A 14933-nucleotide genomic window follows, 5' to 3' on the forward strand; every position below is an offset into this window, starting at 1 on the left:
GATCGGATCGGGACAAAAATCAAATTCAGAATCACTCATCCCCTAATCAAAGCCTAAACCAAGAAACCCTGAACTTTCAAAATCAAGAAATATCGAAACTTTGGGAAGAAATCGATGAGTACCAGCACAAGTCTTCTCCTTGGTGAGTTTGTAGATAAGGACGGAGATACCAAGGGCATGAACAGCCTCAGCAGCGACAAAGAGATTGTCGTGGTCATGAACGATCATTCTCAGCAAAACCAGAGCAGTCATGGCTGATACAACACCGAGAAAAGCTTTAACCTTTGGTGGTTGCCGGCGAACCCATGTCGTCACGGCGTGGATCGGCCTCTGCGCCGCCTTCATCTTTTGTCGTGGATTCGTTTCTTTTTTCACTTTCTTGCCAGAAATAGAACCAGTAAAGTCGAAACCTTTAGGACCAGATCTGTCTCTTTTTCGGACCGGATTGATTATGTTGCACGATCAGGTAATACTGATTATTATTACACTGTTTTTTTCTTTTTTTTTGTTGGATGTGGAGTGGGGAAACTGGAAAATTTGGTAACGCACCCACCCCACCTAGACACCCCCAGCTAAAAAAGTTACTCTTTTTTATTTCTTCATACAACACAAAAAGTCGAAAAGTCCGACACTTATTAGCTGGGGTGACACGTGGAGGGTTAAGTTTGTTTTAGGTGCAAATTAGATTCGTGGTAAGCCAACGACTCTGCCTCGTCTCTTTTGTAATCCATTGAAAAACTAAAGGTGGTATTGAATCGTGTTTTCTTTAATATATAGATTAATGTACTTTTCATTATACAATATTTGTTAAATCATGCAACCAGATTGTGTAATATTGATTCATAATTTATTTTGTGTTTTTTCTTGGTGGATTTTGGTGTGTTGTGTAAAAAGGTTTGTTTCTTGCATAAGTATGTATGAATATCTTGCTTTGTGTTTTAGGCTTTTTCATGAATCCCTAAAATGATTATACCTCTTGTCAACTATAAGAAAAAGATAGAACAAAAGTTCAAAATCATAAGGAAACATGAATGATTTTTGTCATATATTTTTAAAAGATAAATTACACATTTAATCTCATAAGTACAAATTAGAGAGACAAAAGGCCATCAGTATAATGACAAAGCTGTAACTCTCCGCATGATAAACCCCCAACGTCCTCCACTTCATTCTTGCTCGTGTAATATATATGTATCTTACTTGGAAACAAAACCTGGAATATTAATGATATATCATGGTTTTTAGGTATTTTTAGCCATGATATAAGTCTTATTTATAGAGTCTTTTTGATATTTTTAAAATCTTTTGAGTCTTTATAGGACTTAGCATGGATAAAAGCTTAATGAAACTAAATAATAGGATTTGGAGTATAATCAAGCATTGAGGCTGAAGCTGCGAAGTTGGAAGACAAGTTCAAGAGTAAGCATCGACCGATGCAAGTGATGGTGTTGATCGATGCAGAGCCACAAGACAAATCGGAAGTTTTCTCACAAGTTTTGAAGATTTACAATTCTGCCTCAAAGTTTCCATATTTGCATCATTAGTCCCCATTCGTGTTTTAGGAATATAAATAGGATTTTTATGGTCATTGTCTAGACCTAAGCTTTATTTTTCCTGCAACTTTTGAGAGCAAAACTCTTAGAGATTTTTAGAGAGCTTATGGAGAGAAGAATCAAGACTCCTCCAGAGAAGATTCAGAACTCTNCTTTAGGACCAGATCTGTCTCTTTTTCGGACCGGATTGATTATGTTGCACGATCAGGTAATACTGATTATTATTACACTGTTTTTTTCTTTTTTTTTGTTGGATGTGGAGTGGGGAAACTGGAAAATTTGGTAACGCACCCACCCCACCTAGACACCCCCAGCTAAAAAAGTTACTCTTTTTTATTTCTTCATACAACACAAAAAGTCGAAAAGTCCGACACTTATTAGCTGGGGTGACACGTGGAGGGTTAAGTTTGTTTTAGGTGCAAATTAGATTCGTGGTAAGCCAACGACTCTGCCTCGTCTCTTTTGTAATCCATTGAAAAACTAAAGGTGGTATTGAATCGTGTTTTCTTTAATATATAGATTAATGTACTTTTCATTATACAATATTTGTTAAATCATGCAACCAGATTGTGTAATATTGATTCATAATTTATTTTGTGTTTTTTCTTGGTGGATTTTGGTGTGTTGTGTAAAAAGGTTTGTTTCTTGCATAAGTATGTATGAATATCTTGCTTTGTGTTTTAGGCTTTTTCATGAATCCCTAAAATGATTATACCTCTTGTCAACTATAAGAAAAAGATAGAACAAAAGTTCAAAATCATAAGGAAACATGAATGATTTTTGTCATATATTTTAAAAAGATAAATTACACATTTAATCTCATAAGTACAAATTAGAGAGACAAAAGGCCATCAGTATAATGACAAAGCTGTAACTCTCCGCATGATAAACCCCCAACGTCCTCCACTTCATTCTTGCTCGTGTAATATATATGTATCTTACTTGGAAACAAAACCTGGAATATTAATGATATATCATGGTTTTTAGGTATTTTTAGCCATGATATAAGTCTTATTTATAGAGTCTTTTTGATATTTTTAAAATCTTTTGAGTCTTTATAGGACTTAGCATGGATAAAAGCTTAATGAAACTAAATAATAGGATTTGGAGTATAATCAAGCATTGAGGCTGAAGCTGCGAAGTTGGAAGACAAGTTCAAGAGTAAGCATCGACCGATGCAAGTGATGGTGTTGATCGATGCAGAGCCACAAGACAAATCGGAAGTTTTCTCACAAGTTTTGAAGATTTACAATTCTGCCTCAAAGTTTCCATATTTGCATCATTAGTCCCCATTCGTGTTTTAGGAATATAAATAGGATTTTTATGGTCATTGTCTAGACCTAAGCTTTATTTTTCCTGCAACTTTTGAGAGCAAAACTCTTAGAGATTTTTAGAGAGCTTATGGAGAGAAGAATCAAGACTCCTCCAGAGAAGATTCAGAACTCTTTTTCTACTTCTTTTAATCTCTTAATGCTATTTATTCAGAATATGATTTGTGTTTCATTGATTATGTCTGAGTAGATCTGCTTGTTAGGTTTAGGGTTTCTCACTAGGGATTTCATGGATTGTTAGATTAATTAATTGTTTGGATTCATTATCTTTCTTGTTCTTCACCATAAGTTGTTCTTAATGCTAGATCTTTGATTAGTCATCTGGATTTAGATCTTAGGATTTTTGATTGATATGAGAATATAATTGATTTTCCTGACAAAAACCTTTGGTGAGCAAAATACCTATTTGCAAAGAAATTTGATTTAGGGATTTTGTGAACTTATCTAAACTTGAATTTATTGTTGGTTTTTAACTTGAATTTTGCAAAGAGATTTGGATTTTCGGGTTTTAAAACTTAGATAATATTTGCAGTGAGAACTGAATTATTTTATAATTGTGTTTAGAGTTCAAGAACGGTACTTAATTATTGAATCTTGCTTGCTTAATTAATTAATTTGATTTTCCATGATTTCCTGAGAAATTCCCTAGGCCTAGCGTTTAATCCTTCTGAATTTTACAACTCTTTTATTTTCTGTTTAATCTTGCAATTTAAATTAATATTTATGTTTAGCACAATTAAAAGATTATTAAATCTATTGTGTGATCTAGAGTCCTTGTGGATACGATCCCTAAGTACTACAATTGATCTCTTAATTTGAGAGAGTAGCTCTAGGGTAAATTTGAGCATATCAAATTTTGGCGCCGTTGCCGGGGACTCTTTTGATTCACCGTTAGATTAAAGTCTTTGATTTTGTCTAAATTTTTATTTTCTATTTTACTCACACGCTTTTGTTTCTTTTCTCTTGTGTGTTTCAGGTACATGCCTAAGCCTAGCACCAGGAAAAATCCTACTGGTCCAGTTGTTACGCTTACAAACCAAGAGTTAAGACAATTAGAGCGTGATAACACAAAAACAGCCAAGTCAGCGAAGATGGCCAATACAATCATATTGAGACCTGATGAGGCTGGAGTTTTGAGAGATCGAGAGGGTAATGCGTACAACGAGCAAGGCCAAAAACTTGATGCTGAAGGACGGGTCATTCCAGAGGAACTCGTCGTTGTGGATGCGAATGCACATGGCGTCGATCGACGCAACGATGGCATCGATCGACGCAACCAGGAAGGCATCAACCAACGCAACCTTGGCATCGATCGATGCAATGCTAGAGCGGATGCAGAGAATGTTTAGAGACGACGAGACGACAATGGAGAGCTTGTCAAAACTCTTGCGGATTTCAACAGACCAGACTTGTTCTATGAGAACCGCTCCGCAATTGTCCCTCCTCTATTCCCAAGGAATGATTTTGAGCTGAAGCCTGCTTACTTCGCTCTTGTCGGCCAAAGACCATTACAGAACCTACCACATGAGAAGCCTCTAGACCACATTGAGTATTTTGAGGATATAGTCACCAGCATTAAAGCTAATGGAGTCATAGAAGACTATCTCTATTGCAAGCTCTTCCCCTACTCTCTTGCTGGGGAAGCTTCTCATTGGCTAAGGCAACTAAAACCAGGATCTTTGACAACCTAGCATGACATCAAGGTGGCATTCTTGAATTACTTCTATGATGATGCGATGTCTGATGAGCTAAGGATTAAGCTCTCCACCTTTAGACAAGAACCAGCTGAATCTTACAAAGCTGCTTGGGTAAGGTTCAAGGCATACCAGAGAGACTGTCCGCATCATGGGTTCTCAGAGGTGCAGCTGATCAGTATCTTCTTCAGCGGGATTGATTGGAGGTATCAGATGGCTTTGGATGCTGCTAGTGATGGGAACTTCAAGACAAGATACCCAGATGAGGCTGAAAAGTTGATAAAGAGGCTAGCATCAAGAAACAGTACCAAGAATGCAGACTTAGAGCGGAGAAGAGCACATGAAGGCAATGGTTCAAATCAGTTTAGTGCGGTGAATGCTAAGTTGGATACAATGCACAATCTTCTTGTGGGAAAGAAGTCTGTCCATTTTGCTGAAGATGTTGAGACTTTTGAGCCAAAGCCAGAGATTACAGAAGATGTCAACTATGTATATGGAGCTGGGTATCAAAATCAGAGATTTGGTCAGAAGAATTCTTTCACAGGAAATCCAAACAGCAACTTTACAAGGACCTATGGATCTTCTTCTTACCAACCCCTCCCTCCACCCAGTTTAGAGAGCAAGATGGAATCAATGATTGAGCAGATTCTTCAAGGTCAACAGAAGTTAACAGTGGACTTCAATGGAAAGATTGATTCTGTATACACTGAGTTGACTGGGAAGTTTGATGCCTTAAACACTCATGTCAAAAAGCTAGAGAATCAAGTGATTCAGACTGTTGGGTCTGTTAAAAGACAAGAGGAACTTCTTTCTAGAAGAACAAAGACTGATCCAAGGCATGCTTGCAATGCAATTTTGGTGAAGGAAGGAGACAATGATACGGTTGCAGAGCTTGCATCGACCGATATGCAGCAGCATCGATCGATGCCTCCTCAATCAAGCATCAATCGACACAACATCAACATCGATCGACGCACCCCACAGACAACTCCGATTTCTCCTCACATTCCACCATCTGATACTGAAAAAGCTTACAAGCCTAAGGTTCCTTTTCCTAAGCCTAGGAGGTCCAAGCAAGAGATTGAGGAAACTAGATGCAAAGCTATGATGGATAAGGTGATGATAGAGATGCCTTTGGTTGATGTTGTGAAGTTTTCTCCTGGGATTAAGCGGTATGTCAAGAGAATGGTCACCAATGGTTTGAGCCCTGAGGAAGGAGCACTACTTACCAAGGATGTCAGCTCCATTCTGTTGAAGCAGCCTCCACAGAGGAAGAAGGATAAGAAGCAGCAAGTGGTTGTTTCTAAGAAAGTGAGTGCAGTAATTCAGTGCAGGACTGCTGAGAAGTTACCAGATCCTGGCAGTTTCGTACTTGATTATTCTATCTCTGCAGCACGGTTTGCTCACTCTCTTTGTGATCTGGGCTCTAGTATTAATTTGATGCCACATTCTGTTGCTGTGAGACTTGGGATGACAGATTTCAAGCCAACTATGATATCTCTTATCTTAGATGATCGGTCCAGAAGAATTCTTGAAGGTGTATTAAAAGATATTCCGATTAAGATTGGAGATTGCATGATTCCCACTGACTTTGCGGTATTGAAGTATGACAAAGAGCATAGTGATCCTCTCATTTTAGGACGCTCTTTCTTGGCTATAGCTGGTGCCATCATTGATGTTAAGAAATGACACATAGCCTTGAATGTAGAAGATTTGGTTATGAACTTTGAGATGGACAAGCTGAGAAGGGTTCCCACTATTGATGGTCAGACATTTTCTGTGGAAATTGCATCTGATGATGATCCGATCATAGAGCTTCATGGAGACATTACTGCTGGGTATGTCAAAGAATTGGAGCCTGTTAAGGAAGTAAGTAAGCAAGCTGTTAAGCTTGAGGATTGGAGTGGAGATCATCTAATCATTACTAGAGACCATGATGTGGTTCTGATCCATGACAAGTTGCTGGTAGATGATGTTTTTGTAATGGAAACACGGATTGCTGAGGAAAGTTGCAGAATCGTTGACGAAACACGAGTTGCGGGCCAAGCATCGATCGATGCAGCTGTTGCATCGATCGACACACCTTCCAGAGACAGTTCGGACTTGTCCAAAACCGAAGTTACTCGAGTTGGATCCTTAGCTGCAAGTCCTAGACCAGTTGTAAAGCTGAAATCTCTCCATTCCACAGTCGAGAACCCACAGGTAAGGCCAAGGTATGCATCTTCGTCTCCTAAATCTTCTCCTATCATCAATAAGAATTTCAAAGGTGCAAAAACTGTTTTGCAGTTAACCAAGCCACAAGATTATCGTAGAGCGCTTGTTTCTTCTGATGATGATTTTGCAAGACTTAAAAGAAAGCCACCCATTCCTAAGTCCCGCCCTGCTCATGATCCTCACATCCTTAGCAGATCCCATGCACCTAAAGCTTATACACCACCTTGGATGAAGAGGACATTCTCTCGGAAGCATTCATTGCCTTGTTCCGAACCACCGGATGCCTGAGATCCGACACAGTCAAGCTAATGACTGAAAACAAGCGCTTAGTGGGAGGCAACCCACTCTTAGGTTTTTCTTTTCCACTTTGAGCCATTTTTATTTTTGCTTTGAGTCAGTTTGAATTTGTATTGAATTATGAACTTCTATCTATCATGTTGCGTTTTATCTTGTGTTTGAGTGATTCTTAACAGTGCTAACATCCAAGGAGTGAGAAAAACACAAATTAATCGCAGCTAACTCAGGAGTAATGTTCGAATTCTCTGCATCTGCAGAGTGCATCGACCGACACAACATCAACATCGGTCGACACAGAACATCCGGATTGGTAACACGTTTTTTTCACAATTTCAATACTTATTCATTTTTGTTTATTTTTCTTAGCCAATCTCTTACTTGATAGCACTGGGGACATTGTTGTTTAAGTCTGGGGGAGGCAGTTACTAACTACGTTTTTGTTTTTGAGTGTCCGAAAAAAAAAATTGTTTTATTGAGTCAAAATTTTTGTTGGAAACTATGATTTTTCTTATTAGTGCAATGCCTTGGTTGATTAATGCTGCAGATTGAATCCAGAATCCGACTAATGAAAAATCCAATGGCTGACCAGTAAACCAGAGACATCCGAATTTCCTACAGTATCCATAAAAGCCTGAGGTAATTTCTGTACTTTTCTTTTTAACTCATCAAGGAGATTGATGTTCATAGAGCTTGAATCCTTGTTCATACCTGACAAGTAAGATTTCAGAAAAGAAAATGGTACTCCTCTCCCTTATTTAAAGTTTGAAATATTTTTCCTGAGAGCTTTGTTTAAAAAAAAAGAATAAAAGATGAGATGATTTTGATCATTTTAGAGAGGTAGGTAAATTACATATGACTTCATTATTCTACTCTTGAGTCAAATGATCACACAAAGCTTGGAAGCGAGGGATAGGTAAATTACCGATGACCCCATTATTCGCCTACAACTTTGAGAGAAAAAAAGAAAAAGATAAAAAAAAGCAAAGCTCTAAGGAAGATTAAATAGAATAAGTCTAGGGGAGAGAAAGAGTACCACATGTTGTACAATATATTATCTTGCTTGTTATGGTATTGTACGGGAATGAGTCTAGAAGGTTCTTGACATTGATCAAATTGATGAGACCCACCGATGAAAGTTTGATGGTGGAAGTAGTGGAATTTGGTTTGAATTTGGGATGCTATGAAAGTCAACGGAGAAGTACATGGTGGTTCGACTTGGATTTATCTGCTAAGCATATGGATTATGGTTAGGATGATCATGACATTACTTTAAAAAAGAAAATGAGTTCCTGCGTTTTCAAACCTCTTTCACAGGTCTAAGTTTATGTTTTGCTTGAGGGCAAGTAAATGCTAAGTCTGGAGGAGTTGATATATCATGGTTCTTAGGTGTTTTTAGCCATGATATAAGTCTTATTTATAGAGTCTTTTTGGTATTTTTAGAGTCTTTTGAGTCTTTATAGGACTTAGCATGGATGAGAGCTTAATGGAGCTAAATAAGAGGATTTGGAGTATAATCAAGCATTGAGGCTAAAGCTGCGAAGTTGGGAGACAAGTTCAAGAGTAAGCATCGACCGATGCAAGTGATGGTGTCGATCGATGCAGAGCCACAAGACAAATCGGAAGTTTTCTCACAAGTTTTGAAGATTTACAATTCTGCCTCAAAGTTTCCATATTTGCATCATTAGTCCCCATTCGTGTTTTAGGAATATATATAGGATTTTTATGGTCATTGTCTAGACCTAAGCTTTATTTTTCCTGCAACTTTTGAGAGCAAAACCCTGAGAGATTTTTAGAGAGCTTTTGGAGAGAAGAATCAAGACTCCTCCAGAGAAGATTCAGAACTCCTTTTCTACTTCTTTTAATCTCTTAATGCTATTTATTCAGAATATGATTTGTGTTTCATTGATTATGTCTGAGTAGATCTGCTTGTTAGGTTTAGGGTTTCTCACTAGGGATTTCAGAGATTGTTAGATTAATTAATTGTTTGGATTCATTATCTTTCTTGTTCTTCACCATAGGTTGTTCTTAATGCTAGATCTTTGATTAGTCATCTGGATTTAGATCTTAGGATTATTGATTGATATGAGAATATAATTGATTTTCCTGACAAAAACCTTTGGTGAGCAAAATACCTATTTGCAAAGAGATTTGATTTAGGGATTTTGTGAACTTATCTAAACTTGAATTTATTGTTGGTTTTTAACTTGAATTTTGCAAAGAGATTTGGATTTTCGGGTTTTAAAACTTAGATAATATTTGCAGTGAGAACTGAATTATTTTATAATTGTATTTAGAGTTCAAGAATGGTGCTTAATTATTGAATCCTGCTTGCTTAATTAATTAATTTGATTTTTCATGATTTCCTGAGAAATTCCCTAGGCTTAGCGTTTAATTTTTCTGAATTTTACAACTTTTTTATTTTCTGTTTAATCTTGCAATTTAAATTAATATTTCTGTTTAGCATAATTAAAAGATTATTAAATCTATTGTGTGATCTAGAGTCCTTGTGGATACAATCCCTAAATACTACAATTGATCTATTAATTTGAGAGAGTAGCTCTAGAATAAATTTGAGCATATCAATTACACAATCAGATAATGGGTCAATGTTTTCTTGAGGTCGATATGGTGCGTTTTGATCCAAGCAGATCCATTTGAGCCACTCATCATCCAAAGCTCCATGTTTGGTGCAATGGAATTGTAGTCTACTACCCAGAGATTCCCTCTGATTCCACATAAGCTAAAACAGTGCTTACGGTTGTCTTCAAAACACGGCGGTGGAGGCAGAACAGAGAACTTCTCTTGCTCTAAAGAGAAAGAAACGATCTCTGGAACATGTTTTGTTATCCAATAAAGGTACCCATCAGCGTGAGCTGGAGGGTATGGTTCTAGAAGGTAAGGACACTCTTGTTCTTGTGATTTCCATGGTGAGATCTCGAGATGATGATTGCAGTTTCTTCCTGTGATTGTGAGAGTGAGTATCTCGAATTTGCAGATTGGGTGATAAGGAAGGAAAAATCTGATGATTTTGTACTCTAACGTTGAGGAAACGAAGCCGAAGGAGACAACGGAAGGAGAAGAAGAAGAAGAAGAAGTGGAGGATTGTGGTATTTTTAGGAGTTTTTGGTTAATAGGGTCGAATAGAAAATGTTCCTTGTCGATCAAGATACAGATAAACTGATGGTTAGAAGAGAAGACTCTGATTCTTTCTCCAAGGAAGCGTTTTGTGATGGGTTTCTGGGAGACGGTCTGTGTAAAAAGCTTTGAAAGCAGTGAGAACGGCGAGAGCAACGTCGTTGGGTTTGGTGAAGAGGAAGAGTTTGAGATATACGGTTTGGGATCCGTGGGAACCGGTGAAGGCGGTTAGGATAGAGGAGGAGTTTAGGGCATGGCGGTGGTGGAGACGGATGAGGTAGGGTTCGGAGATGAGGGAGTTGAACTCCTTTGAAACTAATCGGAGCTTTTGTAATGTTTTGCCCGGAAGAAAAGACAAGATTTTGAGAATAACTTCAGGAGGCAGAGAGGAAGAAAACATCTCTACAAGGTAAAATGGAGAAAATATGAATGTGAGTATATTAATGATTAGTATATGCTTGTTCGCCAAGGATTGATCATGTTAGGATGTTAAGAGTGAGAAAATCAAGTAATTCCAATTTACTTTCATTTTTTCTAAATTTTAGATTTGATAGAATCTTTAAAAAAACGGAGAGAAAAAAAAAGTAGTAACCTATTTTTTTTTTTTAACGTTTATTTATCATCATCAAATTGTATCAATCTTTACGAAGTTACAAAAGAGTTTGTGACACATATGAGCACCTCTCGTATTGTGAAATCATATTTTAGAAAAAAAGTAAAGAAAAAAAATTGTTAATCCTAATTATTAACTTGCTCGTTTATTTGTTTTTAATGTGTGTGAATTAATGTTTTGAAAATTCAAACTCTTGCTATAAATGCTACTTCTTCATCATCAAGCTAATTAATATTTAAAATAGTCTACTTCTATCGATTATTTTTACAATTTCCTCTACTACTATCGATTATTTTTACAATTTCCTCTACATTCTTCTCCACACTACACTTCCCCATGTATTTTTAAAACTCTAAATCAAGCTACTCAAAAGAAAAAAAAAATTATCTCGTGCGTTTAGGCTTACACTACTATACTAATCATATGATATTAGCATAACACGTTCCTTGATTATAGTGCATTAATTGGAGGGGAATTAAAACAGTTACGAGTAGAGTTTACTAGTTTAGATTTAGAAACACAAGGCTCTCTCTAACCTCAACTTCGGGAAAGTGTTTTTTTTTTCTTTCTTCTAAATGGGTTCCAAAGATTCTTCAGATAAGGAGATGAAATGGAATATAATCTTCAACAGTTTGGTCGAGATCCTTCGGCAAAACGAAGAAAAGCTTCGAGCTCAGGTTAAGCGTCAGGTCTCTGATGCTCAGAGTTACAATGATAATCTCTCTCTGGTAAGTGGTAACCAAAAAAAAGCAACAGGTCTCCCCGAAATTTATGGTTTTTTAGTAAAAAATTTTAGAAACTTTTTCCAGGCATTTTTAGTAATTTTTCTCTTTGATTATTCAGATGAAAAAGGATATTCAAAGACACGAAGATGAAGCGGCGGTTTGAGAGCGCTAAATACGATTTCTTCATGGAAAGAGATCGTTTTTCTTGCAAATCGCAATTAGGTGAGAGCAATTTGTTTTGATTCTCTCATGACTATGATGTTTTTAGAAAGTTTTATTAGTAAAGTTTGCTCCTTTACCGTTTTGTATATTATGGTAAATTTCAGAAGATGTTCAGAATGAGTTGGATTACTTGAGAGCTTGGTTTGATTTCTTCATTCTGAGTACACATGTATGTTAAAGTTTTCAACTTTTGTTTTCTTAAAAGTTCTGTCTTATGCTTATCGATTTGTAGGAGATTGAAAATATGTTTCTTTTTTTTTGTTTTTGTTTTTGTTTTTTTGTATTGTGGCAGAAGGAAACTAGTGATTCTGGTGGAGATGCGGATTGTAAATTATTGGAAGACAAGCTCAAGAAACTGAAGCTTGAATTTGAGAAGCTTGCTTTCAAAAAGGGATGTGAGGTATCTACACTATTACAAGAATACGGGTTTGCTTGGAGTGAATTCAAGTGCATCGAAAGCAGATTCACTGATAAATTAATGAGGAGAGACGAGGAGATCAAACAAGCTAACAAGAACATATTAAGTCTTGTAACTATTCAGGAGCAGCTTGAATCATCTAATCATGAGAAAGATAAGATCATTTCAGGATTGATGGCTAAAGTGGCTGAATTGGAAGACAAGGTTAGTAAGAACTACAAGGAGGAAAGGCCCGTAGTAAAGACGCCATTAAGGAGGTCTCCTAGGCTCAATCCTCGTAAACAATAACAACTATGTAGAGACTAAGAAAGAGCTCTCTACATAGTTGCTATTGTTTACAAGTTAAGATCGGGTTGCAGTTGCAACTATGGGGAAACTGCAACTCCTCCAAACCAACTTATCAAACGGTTAGATAAAGATGTTCGTAATAGAATATCTTCCATAAGAGAGCAAGGAGATGGAGGTTATGACAAATGTATGGAGGTCTGGTTTGCCACACACTAAGGAAGTACTCTCTTTCATTTTTTTTATCAAATGTTTTGTCAAAAAAAAAAAATGCACTTGATGTAAAAAAAAATTTCGAATAAATTTTACATTTTATTCAAAAAAAAAATGAAAAAAAGAAAGAAAGAGCTATGTTCTGTGTAGACTGTAGTAATAGTCCAGTTAAGTGGACATGGTTTGCTTACTAATTGAATGCATATATGTTAACAAATATTGTATGGTTAACATTTAGTTCTTGCAAAAAAAAAAAAAAAATCATTTGGTTATTGACTGGTAATGTTGACTGTTATCTCTATAGTCATCCATTGTTTATAGGAAAACACTTGAACCAAAATCTCAAGTCAGAAACCAGATTGTTTTGGTACAAGACTCGGATCAGGTCTTTAGTTTGACGAAATATCCCATTTTTTATGCAGTAGTTTCAGAAAATAGTAACCAGTAACCACACTTCGTTGACATGTCCTCGGTAAATAAATGGACACATAGAATAATTAGATATTCTAATTTTGGTTCTCTTATAGAAGCAAAATTTCTTTGAGCAAGCACATGAAACTTGGTGACCTTATCTCTAAACAGAAAAAAAAAACTATATATAAAAAATTACTAACTTGTTAAACGCATCACTTCAAACATTATTTTAATCAGAAGGAAATCTAGTGAGGTTTGTGAAAATTATCAGAAATAATATTGTGTTTAGAAAATAAAAGCAAACTTAGCATTTTGGGGGATTAATTCGATTTTTTTTTCTTCCAAAACTGACAAAAAAATGTTAAATGGCTAAAAATGTTACATCGAGAACAAGAAACCCAAAAATCAAAAATAAGAAACAAAAAAATGTACTGACACGTGTCATAAAGCTAGACCATCAACACTACGAGATATATGTGAAAAAAAAAACAAATAAAACGAAACCAAATCTTCAGAAAAAGATTTAACTCTCATAAGTCATATTATTAACCCAATCGTTTCAAGCAGCCGAAGAGAAGAGAAGAGAAGAGAAGAAAAGAGAAGAGAAGAGAGGCTCCTCCCCAAAAAAAACAAAATCATTTGCGTCTCTTCCCTCATTCACTACCAAAAAAAACCACAACAATGTCGAAGAAGAAGAAACAGAGTATATCAATGGAAGGTAACTGTGGTAAAGGCAAAGGCAAGAACGAAGATTCCTATTTCGATAGAATTGACTACGAAGTTTCTTCAGTCTTATTGCAACTTTCGCACCCTGTTGTATTCTCCTCCTCCTCCTCTTCTGATTCTTCTCCTCCTTTGTTCCATAAATGGGGTCGCACTAAAAAGAGGTCTTCTTCTTCTTCTTCTCCGGTGTTTTCGCCTGAACCGCCGCTGATTAAATCGGTCGGCGATTTGGGGAGTAATTCGAGTTCTTCGTGCTTAACCGGTGAGGCCAAGAAAACCAATTCTCAAACCGTAAGTTCTTATTATTATTTCTGGTTTAAATGGTTTGATAAAATTATTATTATGTAATTTGCGTAAATCAATCTGAGTGTCGACAGATTAAAAAAGGTTTAGAAGAAGAATTTTGTACGAAAAACCAGACATCTTCTTCTCAGTTTAACACATCCTGTTCTGTTCTCGAGGTGTTTTTTTTTTTTGGGAAATGTAAAGGTTTATTAATATTTGTTTCCATATTTGATAAAAATATTTGGTGAATGAATATTACAGGCGGAGATGGGTTTACTTAGGGCGCAAGTTGGGTTAATAGCCCAGCCCATTAGAGTTGATCAAAATCTGCGACCGTTGATATCTGTTCATCGTACGGTTAACGTGAGTGATAAGGAACGACGTAGCGGGATTGATCTGAACCTTCTTCCAGCTGCAGAGGAAGGTGGTAACGGAATCTTCCCATTGGTTGGTTTTGAGAGAGTGGCATCATCATCAGCAAGTAAAATCCAAGCAGCTGCTCAAGCAAGACAAAGAAGATTAGGTTTGATTCGATCCAAGAAGCTTTACACTAGATTCATCTCCTCATACCAACTCTCAAGTAGGGATGGGTAACTTTTTCTAAATTGTTACCTTTTTGTCTTTTCTTTTTGGGAGCTTTTTCGACCTACCTAGTGCCTAGATATATAGCAGAAAAATGTACTAGGATTTTGATACGAATATTCTCAACCAAAATTGCAAGTTTCCATTGGAAAAATGCAAAAGTATTGGTTGTGTATTATTTTATAAATGCAGTTTTAAAAGGATTCTAAGAATCCTTTTTTATTTATTT

At 36.4% G+C, this 14933-nt stretch overlaps 3 protein-coding genes across 6 annotated transcripts in view; 2 read left to right on the top strand and 1 right to left on the bottom strand.

Moving 5' to 3' along the window:
* LOC104702321 (ER lumen protein-retaining receptor) overlaps window positions 1-591 on the bottom strand; it is a 3724-nt gene extending 3133 nt beyond the window's left edge. Inside the window, exon 1 of one of the 2 annotated variants that reach the window (XM_010418170.2) lies at window positions 123-591. In XM_010418170.2, coding sequence (XP_010416472.1) covers window positions 123-345 — 223 coding nt within the window. In that variant the 5' untranslated portion in view covers window positions 346-591. The remainder of the gene's footprint in view (window positions 1-122) is intronic. The other variant, XM_010418169.2, reaches the window with a different exon arrangement.
* Window positions 9700-12755, top strand: LOC104702322. Of its 2 annotated transcripts, XM_010418173.1 has the most exons (6): window positions 9700-9984; window positions 10085-10633; window positions 11435-11565; window positions 11681-11784; window positions 11889-11953; window positions 12077-12755. In XM_010418173.1, exons 4-6 carry the CDS (start codon window positions 11709-11711, stop codon window positions 12488-12490), a joined length of 555 nt encoding a protein of 184 aa, XP_010416475.1. In that variant the 5' UTR covers window positions 9700-9984; window positions 10085-10633; window positions 11435-11565; window positions 11681-11708; the 3' UTR covers window positions 12491-12755. The 2 variants fall into 2 exon arrangements, with proteins under 2 accessions (XP_010416475.1, XP_010416479.1); XM_010418177.1 differs by having other exon boundaries at window positions 10085-11565; window positions 11892-11953.
* On the top strand, window positions 13637-14878 carry LOC104702323. Of its 2 annotated transcripts, XM_010418178.2 has the most exons (3): window positions 13637-14128; window positions 14215-14298; window positions 14384-14878. In XM_010418178.2, the coding sequence occupies exons 1-3, from the start codon at window positions 13796-13798 to the stop codon at window positions 14714-14716; spliced, it is 750 nt and encodes a 249-aa protein (XP_010416480.1). In that variant the 5' UTR covers window positions 13637-13795; the 3' UTR covers window positions 14717-14878. The 2 variants fall into 2 exon arrangements, with proteins under 2 accessions (XP_010416480.1, XP_010416481.1); XM_010418179.2 differs by lacking the exon at window positions 14215-14298.

This window comes from Camelina sativa, chromosome 7, assembly GCF_000633955.1.
Source record: "Camelina sativa cultivar DH55 chromosome 7, Cs, whole genome shotgun sequence".
NCBI classification, from domain to species: Eukaryota; Viridiplantae; Streptophyta; class Magnoliopsida; order Brassicales; family Brassicaceae; genus Camelina; species Camelina sativa.